Genomic DNA, 17,001 nt, shown 5'->3' on the forward strand with positions numbered 1-17,001 from the left:
AATCGCTGAGCAGCTGTCACAGTGTGAGTCACTCAGTCACATTGCTGACTCGCGGAATAGGAGGCAGCAGGCACCCTAGATCCCAGAACCCCAAGGCCTGGCCATGAAAGAGCCCCGGCACCCACTGCTCACCATCCCTGTCTCCACCCTAGGTGGCACTCCCCTCAGGGCAGCTCGAATTCCACACCTCCCAGGCCTCCTTGCACCCATTAGACCTGAGCAGCAGACAAGGCTCAGACAGTGACTGAAAGGCATCAGTCAGTACAGAAAGCAGTTACAAGAGGGGTCCACACTCTGCATAAAAGTCAGCCCCACATGCTGCCCCAGGCCATCCCAGCAGCACAGCCATGGGCCACACTGGGAAGTCCAACCACAGCCACATTCCACAGACTCACAAGGACCCTGAGCAGCAAGAGGGGAGAGTCTAGCAGGCTTCCGCCTGGCCAGGATGCCCAGAGGCCAGTGTCTCACTTCGAACAGCCAGGGAGCTCCCCTAATTCCTGGAGCTGAGACCAGGGTCAGGGCATCAGGAGAGGACAAGGGGAGGACTCTCAGAATCTAATTTTTTTTTTTTTTGATAGAATTTCACTCTTGTCACCCAGGCTGGAGTACAATGGCGCAAACTCGGCTCACTGCAACCTCCACCTCCTGGGTTCAAGCAACTCTCCTGCCTCAGCCCCCCGAGTAGCTGGGATTACAGGCACCTGCCAACATGCCCAGCTAATTTTTGTATTTTTAGTAGAGACGGGGTTTCACCATGTTGGCCAGGCTGGTCTCGAACACTTGACCTCAGGTGATCCACCCGCCTCAGCCTCCCAAAGTGCTGGGATTACAGGCGTGAGCCACTGCGCCCAGCCGGGATCTGCTTCTTGACATGGGACACAGAATGGACCTCTTTTTTGTGTGTGAGTTTTTCTCGAGAGACAGGGCCTCATTCTGTCGCCCAGGCTGGGGTGCAGTGGAAGATCATGGCTCACTGAAGCCTTGACCTCCCAGGCTCAAGTGATCCTCCCAGCTCAGCTGAGACCACAGGTGAATGCCATCACACCTGGCTAATTTTTAAATTTTTTGTAGGGATGTGGTCTTACTATGTTGCCCAGGCTGGTGTCGCACTCCTGAGCTCAAGCAATCCTCCCACCTCAGCCTCCCAAAGTGCTATGACTATAGGCATGAGCCACCTTGCCTGGCCAGGATGGACCCTTTCCAGGCCCCTCAGACCCAACTAGGAAGGAAGAAAAAAACAATGTTAAGGAAACTGGGGCCCCAGTTCCACGGTCCTTCCAGGCGAGGTGCAAGCCCCCAGTCCCCAGTGGTGCCACCATACCATAGCTACGGCCATTGATGGAGCACTTGTTGAAAAACATGATGTTCTGGGTGAGGGTGCCCGTCTTGTCGGAGAAGATGTACTCCACCTGGCCCAGCTCCTCGTTTAGGGTGGTGGTGCGGGCTTCTGCAGGCGTCCGCTTCTTCATGCAGAACATCTTCTTATCCCAGTTGATGAAGTAGCTGTGGCCCAGACGGATGACCTCCACACTGCACAGGGGACAAGAGGTGAGGCTTGGGTCGGGAAGGGGAGGAGGTGCCCCACCCACATGGGCCTTCGCTGCAGGCCCTCCGCCTGGGGAGAGACGAGAACAGAGAAGACACCTGGGCACAGAAACCTGGGTGGGAAAGGGCAAGGAGAGCCTGAAGGTGGAGCCGGCCGCACACAGCCAGCAGAGGAATGCCCCGACCCGACCCTCCTGACGCTCTCCAGACAAGAAGGTGCAAAGGGCCTGGGTGGGCAGGACAGACAGCAAAGGAGTAGAAGGGGCTGTAGACAAGGCACCCGGCCAGTTCTTACCTCAGGACTAATAATACAGAAACCATGCAGAGAAAAACAAGAGAAAGTGCCAGAGGGAGGGGAGAGAAAAGAGAGAGAGAAATAATGAGGGTGCTGTGCATGCCACAGCAACACAGATGCCACCTCAAAGAGGGGCGGCACCGGGGAAGGGAAATGGAGAAGGCTTGAAGCCCACTCGTCACTGTCCCAGCACAGGGTGGGTGTGCTCCTTCCACCCTGGGCTTGGGGTGCTACATCCCTGATTCTGAACACGGGGCAGGGCTGAAGTGCTGACTCCAGAGGGAGAGGGCCCTGGGCATCTGCAGAACACCACCACTTCACAATGGCACAGCGCTTTGTGGTAGTTGTTGTTTGCTCGTTTGTTTTTTGAGCTAGGGTCTCTGTCACCCAAGCTGGAGTGCAGTAGTGTAATCATAGCTCACTGTAGCCTCAAACACCTGGGCTCAAGCAATCCTCCCACCTCAGCCTCCCTAGTAGCTGGGACTACAGGTGCATGCCACCACACCTGGCTAATTTTCATTTTTTGTAGAGATGGGATCTCGCTGTGTTGCCCACACTGGTCTTGAATTCCTGAACTCAAGAGATCCTCCCGCCTCCACCGCCCAAAGTGCTGGGATTACAGGCGACAGCCACTGTGCCCGGCCACTTTAGTGCCTTTAACATCTCCAGGTCTGTTCGTATCCTCTTCTTTGCTAATCATATGCACTGTTAGCATTTCCAGAAAGGGCCATGTTTAGGTCCAGTGCAGCCGAGCAATGGGGTCATATCCGGAGCCCTGCTTCCTACCTGACTAAGGCTCCTATCAGGATCCCATTACCAGGCAAATGGGAATGTCTTCACATTCCAAAGGGCCTTTTCCTCACACAGCTCTTCAACCCCCTCTCAGCCTCCCCGAAACATACACACTGTGACCTGATGAGACTCAGAAAGAAAACTGCTTTAGCTGCTCCCAAGGGCTTCAAGTGAACTGAGATACAAAACACAGATAGCAAAGCCCATAGGGTGGGAAAACAAAATTAGGTTGTAAGCACAAAGGCATTTAAATAGTAATGCAGAAGGGAGTGGCAACAGTCACGATGAGCAGGCTACCACCCAGTAACTGTACAGTCATTTAAGTTTAAAATGTATCTTCTAAGCCAATATCTTACATCACGACATCCTATTAAAAGGTGAGACAAGTACTCCTGTTTCTGTTTCACGTGGGAAAACTAAGACCAAGTGAGGCCCTGAGTGACCGTGGATTTTCCTGAGGTCACATGGCCAGTGAGGAGGCAGAACTAAACCCAGAACCTTCCGACTCTCCTCTTCACACTCTGGAAAAGCCTAAACTGTATTCCCTCAGCACAGAATGCTGTATCTTCTATTTATTATCACCAGCAGTAAGACTGGGGGCTGGGAGAGAGTTGAGGGCTAGTGGGGAATCTGTACGAACAAAAGATGGGAGACAGGACAAGTTTTCAGCACCTCCATAAAACATTTCCTTAAAAATGTCACAGGTTCCCTTATCTCAAGTGCAAGGCACTAAGCAAGAAAGTTCCTTTGCCCTGGCCATTCTTCCTGCCTCCTCTTCCTCCTCCTCCCCTTCATTCTCACTGGCCTGTCCCTGCTAACATTCTCTTTACCTCAAACATCCTAGATGTCGCCTTGATCCTATTCATGCTGTACACTACTGCCAGTCAATACTTCCTAAAGCATTCTTTAGATTTTTTTTAGAATGCATTTTTTTCTTTTTGTGGGGGAGGGGTTCCGGTGAAAACCGGAAAAGCTGCTAGACAAATTCTAAAAGAGCTGTAACACTTAGAATGCATTTTTAGAATACAGAGTACATTCTTTTGACTTTCTTCAAAAACTTTTTTATTTGTTTGTTTGTTTGTTTGTTTTGTTTTGTTTTTTGAGACAGAGTTTCACTTTTGTTGCCCAGGCTAGAGTGCAGTGGCGTGATCTTGGCTCACTACTACCTCCACCTTCTGGTTTCAAGCGATTCTCCTACCTCAGCCTCCCGAGTAGCTGGGATTACAGGCACCCGCCACCACACCTGGCTAATTTTTGTATTTTTAGTAGAGACGGGGTTTCAACATGTTGGCCAGGCTGGCCTCTAATTCCTGACCTTGTGATCTGCCCACCTTGGCCTCCCAAAGTGCTGGGATTACAGGTGTGAGCCACCGTGCCCAATCTCTTCAATAACTTTTAATGGTTAGTAAGTACAAAGTCCTCAGGCAAATATTCAAAAGCCTCCACAATCAGGAGCAAGCTATGTTTCCAGCTCTTGCTCTTGGCCCAAGACCCTGGCCAACTATTTCCATAGGCCATTCCCAGGCTCCCATCTCCACACCTTTGCTTCCAGCCCTCTCATCCTCCTCTCCATTGTGGCTCCACCTTCACCCAGCCCAGTCACCACTCAAAGCCCAGAGCAAATGCCATCTCTCCTTCCCTGCCTACCTGCTTAGGGAGCGACACTCTCCCAGCCCCCGGGCACCCTGTGCCTCCCACATGGTATCTCAGTCTGACACTGTCCAGATCTCCCCTCCTCGACCCATCCATCTGCTGCTGCTGAAGGCAGAGGCCACCTTATACATCTCTGTATCCCCATGCTTCACACAGAAGACTCTAGGTCGAATTCTACAGCACTGGTTCCTATTTTGTTTTATAATGTGTTTAGATTTTCCTTCCTTTACTAGACGTAAGCTCCTACAAGGAAGGAGATCCATTCCTAATTCATCTTTTATTTGTGATGGCACCTAGCACACTTCTTTGTACACAGTAGGCATGTAATAAATAGGTGCTGAATAAATCAATTTTTTTTTTCTCTAATACAGTCCCAAGTACCAGGAAACTGTGGTAAAAAGTTTGCTCTGCCCACAAAGATAAACAGATAACATCAAATGTTTACAGTACAGGAAGAAGAGGACTTCAAGTTACTTCTCAAGGACTTCATAGAAAAGAAAAGTTCTATGGGACCACCTGACTCCCTGGAGAGACCCCAGGTCAGAGAAGGCACATACCTGACATAGAGTGAAATGGGCACAACGGTGTTGAGGATGATGATGTAGGACCAGAAGGAGAGGAAGCCAGAGAAGAAGGCACTGTCCACTGCCTCATCCCACGGCAGGTAGACCTGGAAGCGCGTCCCCACCTCGTGCTCCCAGATGGCATTGCCAATGGCCAGGATCACCCCCATGCAAATCAGGAATCCAAAAATCTGGGGAGGAATGAGAAGCACAGGTGAGGCTGACATGTAGGAAGCCCTCAAAACCAAGTGCATCTGTCATGTATTCATTCCTTGAGCCGTCAAAAGCTCAGATGCTCTAGTGCAAGCTTGTCCAACCCGTGGTCTCTGGGCTACATGTGGCCCAACACAGATTCATAAACTTTCTTAAAACACTAGGAGATTTTGGTAACAGCTGAATGTTAAATGAAAAATAATTTAAAAAAAAACTATTATGGGCTAGGCTCAGTGGCTCAAGCCTGTAATCCCAGCATTTTGGGAGGTTGAGGTGGATGGATCACCTCGGGTCAGGAGTTTGAGACCAGCCTGGCCAACATGGTGAAACCCCGTCTCTACTAAAAACATAAAAAAAATTAGCCAGGCCTGGTGGCACTTGCCTGTAGTCTCAGCTACTCAGGAGTCCAAGGCATGAGAATTGCTTGAACCCGGGAGGCGGACGTTGCAGTGAGCCAAGATGGTGCCATTGCATCCCAGCCTGGGCAACAGAGCGAGAACTTGTCTCAAAAAAAAAAAAAAAAAAAATGGCCAGGTGCAGTGACTCACGACTATAATCCCAGCACTTTGGGAGGCCAAGGCGGGCAGATCATGAGGTCAGGAGTTCGAGACCAGTCTGGCCAACATGGTGAAACCCCGTCTCTAATCTCTACTAAAAATACAAAAAAATTAGCCAGGTGTGGTGGCGGGCACCTGTAATCCCAGCTACTAGGGAGGCTGAGGCAGGAGAATCATGTGAACCCGAGAGGCGGAGGTTGCAGTGAGCCGAGATCATGCCATTGCACTATACTCCAGCCTAGTGACAGAGTGAGACTCCGTCTCAAAAAAAAAAAAAGATTTATGAGATTTTTTTTGCAATTTTTTTTTCTAAGCTCATCAGCTATTGTTAATATTAGTGTATTTTATGTGTGGCCCAAGACAATTCTTCTTCCAGTGTGGCCCAGGGATGCCAAAATATTGGACACCACTGCTCTAGTGGAAAAAGCTCAGAACTGGTGACAGGTTCTAGTCTGTCACCAATTATCATGTGGCCTTCTGTCTGACCATTATTTCATCTATATGATGAAGAACCTGAAATAGTTGATTAGCTCTCAATCTGGCACCTTGAAACCTTCCAGAGTCCTCAAAGTTGGTAAGAGTGGGGATGAGCTACTTTTAACATACCAGAAAACTTACTGTAAATCATCTATTCACCTGGGCTAGTCCTCCACAAGCCAACAAAAATGCCAAGCCACGGTAATGTTCACTATCTCACATAGATGGCCTTTTTTTTTTTTTTTGAGACAGAGTCTTGCTCTGTCGCTGAGGCTGGAGTGCAGTGGCGCGATCTCAACTCACTGCAAGCTCCACCTCCCAGGTTCACGCCATTCTCCTGCCTCAGCCTCCCGAGTAGCTGGGACTACAGGTGCCTGCCACCACGCCCGGCTATTTTTTTGTATTTTTAGTAGAGACGGAGTTTCACCATGTTGGCCAGGATGGTCTTGATCTATTGACCTCGTGATCCACCCAGCTCGGCCTCCCAAAGTGCTGGGATTACAGGCATGAGCCACTGCGCCTGGCCGAGATTGCCTTTTTTTTTAAACTTGGGAAACAAACTGTATCTTCATAAACATAGATTTCTTTTTTGAAACAGGGTCTTGCTTTGTTGCCCAGGCTGGAGTGCAGTGGCATGATCCTAGCTCAATGCAGCCTCAATCTCCCAGGCCAAGCAATCCCCCCGCCTCAGCCTCCAGAGTAACTGGGACCACAGGTGCATGCCACCAAACCTGGCTAATTTTTCAATTTTTTCTAAAGACAGGGTCTCACTATGGTGTCCAGGCTGTTTTCAAACTCCTAGGCTCAAATGATCCTCCCACCTCAGCCTCCCAAAGTGCTGGGATTACAGGTGTGAGCCACCACTCCTGGTCTAGATTTCTTGATTAGTCAAAAGTCTTATAAATTTTGGAGTCTCTGGAGAGACTGGTAAAAAACCAGACCACTGTCCAATTTCCTACATCTATTTCCAAAGCTGCCTCCACTGTTTAGGCTTTGAAACAAAATAGGAGATTGGTGCCCAATGACCACCAGGGGGCGACAGGAGCCCTTATGTGATAGACAACCTCGCCCACCAGGCTGGGTTTCCGCACACCCTTTAAAGCCAGGGCGGAAACAAGCTCACCAGAGGCTAGCCCCAGCCTTCACAAGCTGGCATGTGGGGGGCAGGCGGCAGACAGTCGGGGCACAGGAAGGGGAGGAGAGCCCAACAAGGAGCTCAGATTTCTAGCTAAACAAGAGAAGGATTCAAGAACTGCCAAAAACTAAAACAGAAACTTTTCCTTTGGGATCCTTCGTTCTTAAAAGTTGGGGGGAAAAGACCCTGCCAACCTCTTCCAAATGGAAATTTTTCTTTTAATTCCCTCTCCATCCCCATGAAGGCCTCCTTGTCCCTGGCAAAAGCAAACAGAAGGTCACATGCTTCACAAAGTCATCATCATAACTGGAATCAGAAGGGATGATTTGTTTCAGCTTTAAGTTGTTGATTCATGCACGTTCCTAAAGTTTTTTTAAATAACATCTTCCAACTAAAAGGAGCCTAAAATAAACACTGCCTTTGTGTAGCTGACCTGCTAGTGGCTTTAAAGCCAAACCTGAAGCCTACTGACCAAAGAAGAGAGAGGAAAGGAAAAGGAGCACCCAGGGAGAAGCAGAGGGCAGAGGCAGGGAACCAGATGTGGGGCGCCTCACCCAGAGCACCAGGGTATTCATTAGGCGATCAATACTCGTTCTTTTGAACTTTGTTCTGCCGCTGTTTTGCATCAGCTTAGTGTCGGGACCTGGAAAAGAATGGGAAGGGCTGGGAAAGCCAAATAACACATCTGCCTCTGGGCTTCTGCCCTGATCCCCAGACTGCAGGACACCAGGGTGGAATAGAGATACTGGCTGGATAAGAGGCCTATATACACAGCTGGAGGTTTCTTACCTTAGGTATTCTCCCACCTCACCCCATACTCCTGAGGGAGGGCTGGCTGAGTCACTCTTACCCTTCTTTCTCTGGATGCTAGGAGGCTCACCTGCAAAGATGACCAGCCCGAAGCACCACTCGGTGTTTCGCAGCACACAGCCCCGCAGCAGCATGTTCTGGTTGCTCAGGGGGAACTTGTTTTCCTTCCAGTAGAGGGTTCCGCTGAATTTGTCTAGTTTGTTGTTGGGAGGTTCACAGATCACTTCACCTGAACAGGAGACAAGAATTCCACTGCTCAAGGTCCAGTCTACAGCCTGACCACAAGACAATACAACAAAGAGAAAATGAGCTGAGGGAAGAGGATGCAAGGGCAAGGGCCCATCCATATGCTGCTGGGAGGAGTGTGAGCTGATGCAACTCTTCAGGAAAATAATGAAGCAGGCCAGGCGCGGTGGCTCATGCCTGTAATCCCAGCACTTTGGGAGGCTGAGGCGGGTGGATCACCTGAGGTCAGGAGTTTGAGACCAGCTTGGCCAATATGGCAAAACCCTGTCTCTACTAAAAATACAAAAATTAGCCGGGCATGGTGGTGGGCACCTGTAATTCTAGCTACTCGGGAGGCTGAGGCATGAGGATCGCTTGAACCTGGGAGATAGAGGTTGCAGTGAGCCGAGATCGCACCACTGCACTCCAACCTGGGCAAGAGTACTTAAAAAAAAAAAAAAAAAAAAGCAGCAGCATGACCTAATATTTGTTTGTACAAACATATGAAAAGTGTGATGAGCACACACTGACTGTCAATTAATGTGGCTACCTCAGCAGGGTAGAAGAGGAAGGAAGAGCTATTTTCTTTCTTTTTTTTTTTTTTTTTTTTTTTTTTTAAAAGACAGAGTCTCACTGTATTGCCCAGGCTGGAATGCAGTGGCGCGATCTCGGCTCACTGCAACCTCCACCTCCCAGGTTCAAGCAACTCTCATGCCTCAGCCTCTCAAGTAGCTGGGACTACAGATGCATGCCATGACGCCCGGCTAATTTTTGTATTTTTTTTCTTTTTGAGATGGAGTTTCGCTCTTGTAACCCAGGCTGGAGTGCAGTGGCACGATCTTAGCTCACTGCAACCTCCTCCTCCCTGCAACCTCCGCCTCCCAGGTTCAAGCGATTCACCTGCCTCAGCTTCCTGAATAGCTGGGATTACAGGCACGCAGCACCATGCCCAGCTAATAATTTTTGTATTTTTAATAGAGACAGGGTTTCACCATGTTGACCAGACTGGTCTCGAACTCCTGGCCTCAAGCAATCCGCCCACCTCGGCCTCCCAAAGTGCTGGGATTACAGGCGTGAGCCATGGTACCGACCTCTATTCACTTTTTCTTATACACTCTGTATGGTTTGTCTTATAAGGAACATATATTATTATTCTGAGCTAATAAGCTAAAAGAATAATCTGAATTTCTCTCAACATGCATAGCAAGTGGGGAGCTATCAGCCACAAAGTTCCCTTGAAATAATTATCAACTCAAAAACCAAGAGGCAGCCACATGACATTACGAACACTCACCTCCCCCAAACAGTCCAGGGAGTTGCATAATAACAACAAAAAGCCCAAAGGAAAAGGTATAATTTAACGCCCCCAAACAAAACCCAACCCCCCTCCTCTACCTTCAGGCTGCTCCTCCAAAATTACTCACCATCAAACTTGGCAAGCTTATTGATGTCTCCCAATTCTGAGGTGACTGGAATCGCCTGACGTACTTTCATGTTGGTCTCGCTGGAAGGACAGTATCCCTGAGTCCCAGCTCCCTCCTCATCCTCTAAATGTTTTTTTTCACAGATGGGGTCTCGCTCTGCTGCCCAGGCTGGAGTGCAGTCGCACAAACATAGCTCACTAAAGCCTCGAACTCCTGGGCTCAAACAATCCTCCCGCCTCAGCCTCCCAAGTGGCTGGGATTACAGGCATTAAAACCACCATACCCAGCTAATTTTTAAACTTTTTAAATTTTTTGTTTGTTTGTTTTGTAGAGATGAGGTCTCACCATCTTGCCCAAGCTGGTCTCAAACTCCTGGCCTCAAGCAATCCTCCCACATTGGCCTCCCAAAGCGCTGGGATTTACAGGAGTGAGTCACCATGCCCACCTTTCCCCATCCTCTAAATTCTACCTGGTGACACCTAAGCATGGTGCATAACTGCTCAGCCCAGCAAATACTGGTTGAATAACACTTCACACATCCCATCCAAAGCCTTTCTTACCCCTAATTTTTCCAAATTCAGACAGAGCCCAGGCCTGAGAACCTCATTCAAAGACAATCTTTTTACCTCCAAAGAGACAGAAGGAGAGGGCTGACACTGAGCATGCCACTTACCCATCAAGTTCTGCTGTCTCTATGTAGCACAGCCCATGGGGCTCACTGCTGGAAAGGAGGAGGAGATCCGCCTAGAGAGAAAAACTAATGAGAAGTCCGAATATGCAAACCTCCACCCCCAGTGGGCTGTAATGGTGGCTCCTTCCACTAAGCATTCTTGGTTTGCTTAGTTCCAGGTGCATAAATGGCTAGTCCCAGGCAAATCAGCATGCCACAGAAGCCCCTGGTGTGAGAAAGTTTCCTGTCATGGGTGTTTAAGAGGCAACAGTAAATCAGGAAAGATTCATCCTTTTCTCACAAAGAAGAGGAAGAACCCTACAGGCCTAGAGGGGCACCCTGTCCCTTACCGCCACAAACTGGTTATTTTCTAGCTTGATAATATCACCAACACAGACATTCATCCACTGCTCCTGCTGGAGGCTGAGGCAACGAGAAGACAGTGGAGAGGCTGTCAGGAGCTAAAGAGGTTCCTAAGGGACGCCCCTTCCTCCCCAGAGCTCTTGTCTCCAACAGGCACTCACATTCCATTGATCAGCACCTGAGACTGGCGGTTATTCACCTGGTTATCACTCTTGTGGCGGAACTGAAAAGAAGAAAACTGAAAGGTAAGACACCTTCCCCCGCCTGGAAGGAATTCATTGATCAGTAGAACTCAGAGCATGCTGGTTAACGCCTCATACACACCCCATCACAAACCAATTCACTCCCTGATTCCCTCTCCCCACGCTCAGCAAAAAGACATCATGGATCTAGCTGGACCGGGTAAGGGATGTCAAGGTCACCAAGAAATTGTGCTGGATGAAGGTGGCTGTGAGTTGGGGGTGGGGCTGGGAGTAGGGGTGGGTGACTGGGACAAAATAGAGGAATGAAAACAACTCACATAGTCATCAGTGGCATCTTTAACAGCTGTGATGGTGAGGACAAGAACCAAAGGCACAATGGTGGTGAACCAGGACAGGGAAGAGATCTGTGGGATCAACTGAAAAAAAGAAAGAGAAGTATGCCTCTGAGGCCCCATCTGATGCCTTCATTCCCTTTCCTCTTCCTTGGCTTTATTCAATTTGGGGAGCTGCAAAAAATCTACTATGGGTCACCTACCTGCAGAATGAGGAGGAACAGGAAGTAAGTGTTGGCAACTTCCTGGAACTGCTCAAAGAGGTTGACAGGCAGGAAGGTGAGAATATTGTACTTGGAGGTCTTGATGCAGTTACTCTATGGCAGTAGGAGAGAAGATAATGAGCAGCCTCCAGTCCCAACCCAGAACCAGACTGAGGCTGCCTCCCCCATCTTTATACTTCCCCAGACCTCTACTCCAAAAGCCAGCAAACACAGTTGTGGGAGGGGGAAAGAGGAGGAGAGAAGGGAGTCTCAAGGGGTTCAATGTATTCTGCTTCACTGACAGGTGAAGGCATGAAAAATTCAGCACGATAGCAGATGGAGAGTGGCTGAGGAGGTTGCTTCCCCTCCCCCAAGCACTCTTTCCAGGCAGCCCTCAGTCCCAACAGTAGGTTGTCCTTGCCCCTTTCCCCTCTCCAAACAGAGAGAGGGAACAGGTGGTCTAGAGTCACTTACCGCATACTGGAATTTCTCATTGTATTCTCGGTCATTAGCCCGCGCCCTCCTTTCTTCTTCTGCAACAAAATGATGCTGCAGTCAGGAGGAGCAAACTGAGGTCTCGACCAACACTTTGTTGGGGGGTTCCCTGTTTTTTTCCACAGAATATCATTTTAAGGAGTTAGCTCCACAACTGAGGGGGTCATCAAATTCTTCCCTCCAGTCCACCTCTCACCAGCAGCCTGACCACACGGCTCTCCAGGTTACATTCACAGGACAGGACATGTTCTCTTTTCCTCACCACCAACCTTCAAGGTCTTCCACTGGAAGCACCCAGTTTGTCTCCCCCACCCCCACTCCAGAGGAATCTGAGCCACTGACAGTCCTGGGATTCCCTAGCCCCTTTTGCTGCTATTATTAATGCATACATCGTCATAATCAAGGAGTAGCGCTGAAAACGCAAAGCTTCCTTCCCCCTGGGGACCACTGCAGATCTAGTCGCGGTACCACTCTCTCCCTTATTTGGAGGGTGGGGTAGGTGGCAAGAAGGAGGTTCACTGTGCCCTGGAGCTGCTCTGCGGCAGCATCCCAGCCCCACGTGCAGTCCCCCCTACAGGAGCCTCTGCTTGTCACATGTCACCAGCAGCTGCTTCTGACTGGCCCACAATGACATCACCTTATTTCAAAGCTCATCTTCAAGTAGAAAAAGGTGTGTGGGGGGGCGTTTCAGGGATATAGGTCATGCAGACTGAGATAGAGATAGAGGAGGGAGGAATGAAATGTAATTGAAACAATTGCTCTCTAACTGGACCTTCCTTGTACCATCTGCACACATTTAGCTTTAAAGGGCTCATTTGTCACTCAGTTAGTGACACCTATCTAGCTAAACCTATCCGAAACCTCTGCAGGTCTGGGACTGCAGGCACCAAATTCATGTCCCAGAATAAGGAGCTGTCCTATAATAGATTCCCCAGCCCATCTCCCTGGGGGTCACCATGACCTCATGCTGCAAAAAGGGGTAACTTGGTTAGGCAGCAAACCTAATGCCTTAAGCCAGTCCAGGAGCCAAAGACAGCATTCCAGGCCCCTTTCTACACACCCCAGGACCCCTGCAGCGCACACTGCAGTAACAAAACCCCAGGCCACAGTGCCCCCTGCCTACCAAGCCATTTCACTCCCATAAACTTCCCTAGAGGGGCTCCCTTGTGCCGAGTCCCCTGCGCAATCACCAAAGACCATGCAAAGGAAGAAGGTAGGGACTGGATCCTTCGGAGCCAGGATGTCTGGGTCTGGAAAGAGGATCAGGGGAGGTAGGGGGAGGCTGGGGACAAGTGAATGTAGGGATTGGAGGGGGGAAATAATGGGTGCGGGAGAGCTGCCAGGCTCTGCCTCCCGTTACCTGTCCCCCAAGAGGGCTTCTTTCGGCTCCAAGAGGGAGGCGCCTGGGTCCGGGCCCACTTCTCGGGCATCTCCTTGGGGACCGTCATGATCCCGGTTTGAGTGGGGGAGGGCAGACCGTCTATATGTCCTTGGCCTTAGCGGCATCGATGGGACGGCCCCCCGGGGAGGTGCAGGAGCCGCGGCCGCTCAGAGGGGAGCCCCGGCCGTCGGGCGCGCGCCCCACCCGCAGCCCAGGCCATCCTCCCGGCCGCCGGCGCTCGGGGACACCGCGAGCTCAGCTGCGCCGCCGCCGCCGCCCCCCATTCCCCCCGGCGGATGCCAGCGTGCGCTGAGTGGCCCCGGACACGCCGAGCACGCCCAGGGCTCCGCCCCCGCCCGCTCCCCGACTGCAGGAGCCGCAGCCTGCCAGCGCGCCGCGTAGGCGAAAGCTGGCGCGCGAGCCCCGCCTCCCCTCCCACCCCCGGGCCCGGCCAATGCGGGTGAGCGGACTGCCGGCGTTGTCGGGGGCAACGGCTTTCACGCACACACACCCCCGCCCGCGGAAAAACCAGGAGGACCGGTAGATGGAAAAACGAGGGGAGCAGGGAGCGGGTGAAAGGACCAAGCAGAGATGAGAACACAGCTCCCTAAGCCAGAGAGCAGGAGCTGCAGGTGCCCCAAGATAAGACCGCAGGTGTTTCGCGGCGTGGGGCTGGGGCTCAGCGCTGTCCTGGCAGATAACCCAGCTTTGGGATCAAGCGGAAGAATTCTGTTTCCTAGGCTCCCCCCAAGCTGGGTAGGGGCTGCTGTAAGCTACCCTCCCTCAGACCCATACCAGTTGTCCCTTTTCCTTTTGCTCCCTGAGCCATAACAACACCCACTCTTGATGGTTCCCGGGATCTCCCCTCGCCTGTCTTACCTGGGGGGCGCTTTTTTGCACACAGTGCCATCTCACCCAGCAAGGTCCCAGCAATCCCATGGGAGACCCTGCAAGAAGTGACAGACGAATGAGGTCAGGAAGCAGAGGATAACCCTTCCCTCCCCTCATGAGACCTCTTTTGAAGACCTTCTCCAGCTCTGACCCTGCCCTCCCAGTCTCTCCTCTTACTGCCATGATGGGTCCCTGGGAAAGAGGGGACTTCTCCACCACCTCCCATCATGCCCCTGCCTTGAGTGACATGGGGGGCTGAGACTTTACAGAAGCCCATGCCTGTAGGGAAAGGAGAAGAGGCCAGATATTGAAAAAAGGGGAACAGCTCTCAAGGTATCCATCCCAGGGACAATGGAGGCTCTCATGTGTTCTGGCGGCAATGAGTAGTGCTTGTGCTTACTAGATAGCAGTTTCCCCAAAGGGTGGGGTGGAGGGAACATAAGCCAGGAAACACCTGGCAGGGCATCAGGAAACAGGGTGGGCAGGCTCCACCCTTCTTGAAAGGCTTATAAGTTCCCTGCCATCCCCACCCCCCATTACTAGGGCTTCCATTATCACCTCCTCCAGGGGAGCTCACATTAGAGGCATGGCCCTCACTTTCTGCACAGACAGTCCCCAGACAGCTTCCCCTCAGCCTGGGTCAGCCACCCTTCTGGGCTGGCAGAGGGGTCTTCCCAACCCTGGTGGGGAGTTTGCCCCTCCCTGCCTCCCACCCCAAACCTAGTCCAGTCAGTATGGCATGGGTTGCAGGCTCAAGGAGCACCAGTGAGACAGGCCTGTGCCTGCTTCCGCCTTCCCATGTCTTTTCTTTCTCCTAAAAGGTTCAAGGCCTGGCCTTACAAGGCAAAGCCTCATCCTTACTCCCCAGCCTGGCCCAAAGGAAACTGCCAGCCAGTCACCTCCTCTTTCCTTGTCTGGGTGGAAGGCCTTTCACCTCCTCATCCTCTTTGGTTCCCTCTGCCTTTAGCCTACCAGGCACATCCCACCAACCTGTCAGTCCCAAGAGATACTAATTGCCTGTCTGGCCAACCTCTATAATTATAGACTCTGGCCACGACTCAGTCACCCACACCAGTTCTCCTTTCGCTAGCTCAGATCCCGCCCTTACGCCAGGTCAGGCAATCCTGAAAGCCAGAAGTCCTTTTCATCCCTGACCTTCTCCAACTATGGCAGTTCAGGGTGCCTGGCTCAGGAAGAAAAACCTCATCCATATTTTAGAGATGCCAAGCCCTCCTCCAGGGCCCCCAGCCAGGGTCTCCACCCAGTCTGAGTATGAGTCACGGGAGGGTGGGGAGCACAGGGAGAGGTTAAAGGATGCAAAAGTGGGCATCACAAGTTCTACAGGCAGCCCCGCCCTTGGGGAGGAAGGGATCAAGAAACACTATCAGACTAAAGATCTGAGTTTGAGTCCCATGAAAGAGTTAATGTAGGAGCTGCACACGCCATCAGCAGTCAGGAGTCTGGATATGGACCAGGAAAGTTGTTTTACCTCTGAGACCCTGGGGAGCCTGGAAGCAGGCTTGGCCCCAGACCTCATCCCCTCTGGGGGGGCCATCATTCCAAGGGAAAGGGAGGAGAGACCTGGGAACAGGGATCCCCTCTCACTTTTCCTTCTTAGTCTCACACAGCCTGGGTTTTCTGAGCAGGTCAGGCCCATCAGCCACGTTGCCCTGCCCCGTCACCCAGCCCCAGCCCCCTCTCGGCCACATTTGGGATAAAAATAGCCAGCCCCGGCAAGCAGGCAATGCTCCATGGAGGAAAACAGCTCCTCCTGTAGGTCCGGTCCCTGCTCCCGTACAAGCAAGAGCCCCAAAGGCTGGCCACTTCTTTCAGAGCAGGCTGGCAGGTCAGGGAAACAGGAGGAAGTGGAACTCGAGGCCTCCAGCTCACTGGCCACCAACACGAGCTCGGGCCACCTTCCCTCACCAAGGACAGAACTCAGGGCTCCCGGCAGAGCTATCATCTCCCAGAGCTACTGCCCCTCCTGACACCCTCAGTTTTCCTCAGGCATAGACCTCCACCTTACTGAGACAAAGCCTACCAGCCCAAACTCCCTTCTCCAGGCACCAAACCCTCGGGTCCTGGTTACTCCTCTCGCCCAACAACTCTCTGGGCGGGTCTCCCCTGGCCGAGGCTGCACAAGCTTCTCCTTGGCACTCGCGCTGCTCTCCTGCTCTCCACCCCATCCTCCCATCCTGCACACAGCCCCCCCCGCTCTGCCCCGTCCCCGGGCACCCGACAGCCCCTCCTCTCCAGTCGGCCGCCACCCCCGCCCCGTCTGGCCGCAGCTCCCGACTCTCGGCCTCCGGTGCTCCCCAGTCTACACCCGCTCCCCGGCCCCTCCAGCCCCGCGGCTGCGGCCGCATCTCCCTCTGCCCTCCCGGCCCCGCGCTCCCAGGCGCCCCCGCCTCGCCTCGCCTCACCTCAGCGCTCAGCGCTCTGCGCTCGCCCCGGCGGCCCCGTACTGCCCATGCCGGGGGCTGGGGCGGGGGGCGCTCGGCTTGGCTCCCCGCGGGCTCCCGCCCCCCCAGCTGCGGCCCCGCTCCCCCCGGGCCTCGGCCCGCTACTTTGTGTCAGTTTCGGCCACCACGGGGCGGAAGTGACGGAGCCGGCGGCGGGGGCCGGGGGACGGGAGGGGGTTTTGGGGAGGGGAGAAGGAGCGGGGAGGAGGGAGCAGCCATCTTTGTGCGGGGCACTGGGAGGGTCTTAGCCCTTCCGAGGCTCGGCGTGGCCGGGCTGGGATCCGCCCACACGTACGTCCATCCGCATCT

General features: G+C 52.5%; 1 protein-coding gene and 1 non-coding gene across 2 annotated transcripts; both read right to left on the bottom strand.

Moving 5' to 3' along the window:
• Positions 1-1,541: 1,541 nt before the first annotated feature.
• On the bottom strand, positions 1,542-16,898 carry LOC116469361 (phospholipid-transporting ATPase ID-like). Its single transcript, XM_032154436.2, has 12 exons — positions 16,654-16,898; positions 14,219-14,286; positions 11,938-11,996; positions 11,464-11,577; positions 11,246-11,344; positions 10,887-10,948; positions 10,713-10,785; positions 10,366-10,436; positions 9,693-9,772; positions 8,114-8,272; positions 7,788-7,876; positions 1,542-5,042 (listed from the first exon to the last, which is right to left on the bottom strand). The coding sequence occupies exons 2-12, from the start codon at positions 14,247-14,249 to the stop codon at positions 4,722-4,724; spliced, it is 1,158 nt and encodes a 385-aa protein (XP_032010327.1). The 5' UTR covers positions 14,250-14,286; positions 16,654-16,898; the 3' UTR covers positions 1,542-4,721.
• Positions 3,584-3,642, bottom strand: LOC116470023 (U7 small nuclear RNA). The gene has a single exon (XR_004248460.1). It is a non-coding gene; the product is annotated as a U7 small nuclear RNA (small nuclear RNA).
• Positions 16,899-17,001: the final 103 nt, after the last annotated feature.

The sequence above is a fragment of the Hylobates moloch genome, unplaced genomic scaffold (genome assembly GCF_009828535.3).
Source record: "Hylobates moloch isolate HMO894 unplaced genomic scaffold, HMol_V3 SCAFFOLD_5, whole genome shotgun sequence".
NCBI classification, from domain to species: Eukaryota; Metazoa; Chordata; class Mammalia; order Primates; family Hylobatidae; genus Hylobates; species Hylobates moloch.

What these genes read in the sequence shown, in the direction of transcription:
- LOC116469361 (XM_032154436.2), bottom strand. Translation starts at nt 14,249, where the DNA reads ATGGCACTGTGTGCAAAAAAGCGCCCCCCAG. An exon ending in AAGATGCCACTGATGACTAT is followed by an intron (nt 10,949 to 11,245) that starts GTGAGTTGTTTT and finishes TCTTCTTTTCAG; the next exon opens with TTCCGCCACAAGAGTGATAA. An exon ending in CGGGCTGGTCATCTTTGCAG is followed by an intron (nt 7,877 to 8,113) that starts GTGAGCCTCCTA and finishes ATTCTTTTCCAG; the next exon opens with GTCCCGACACTAAGCTGATG.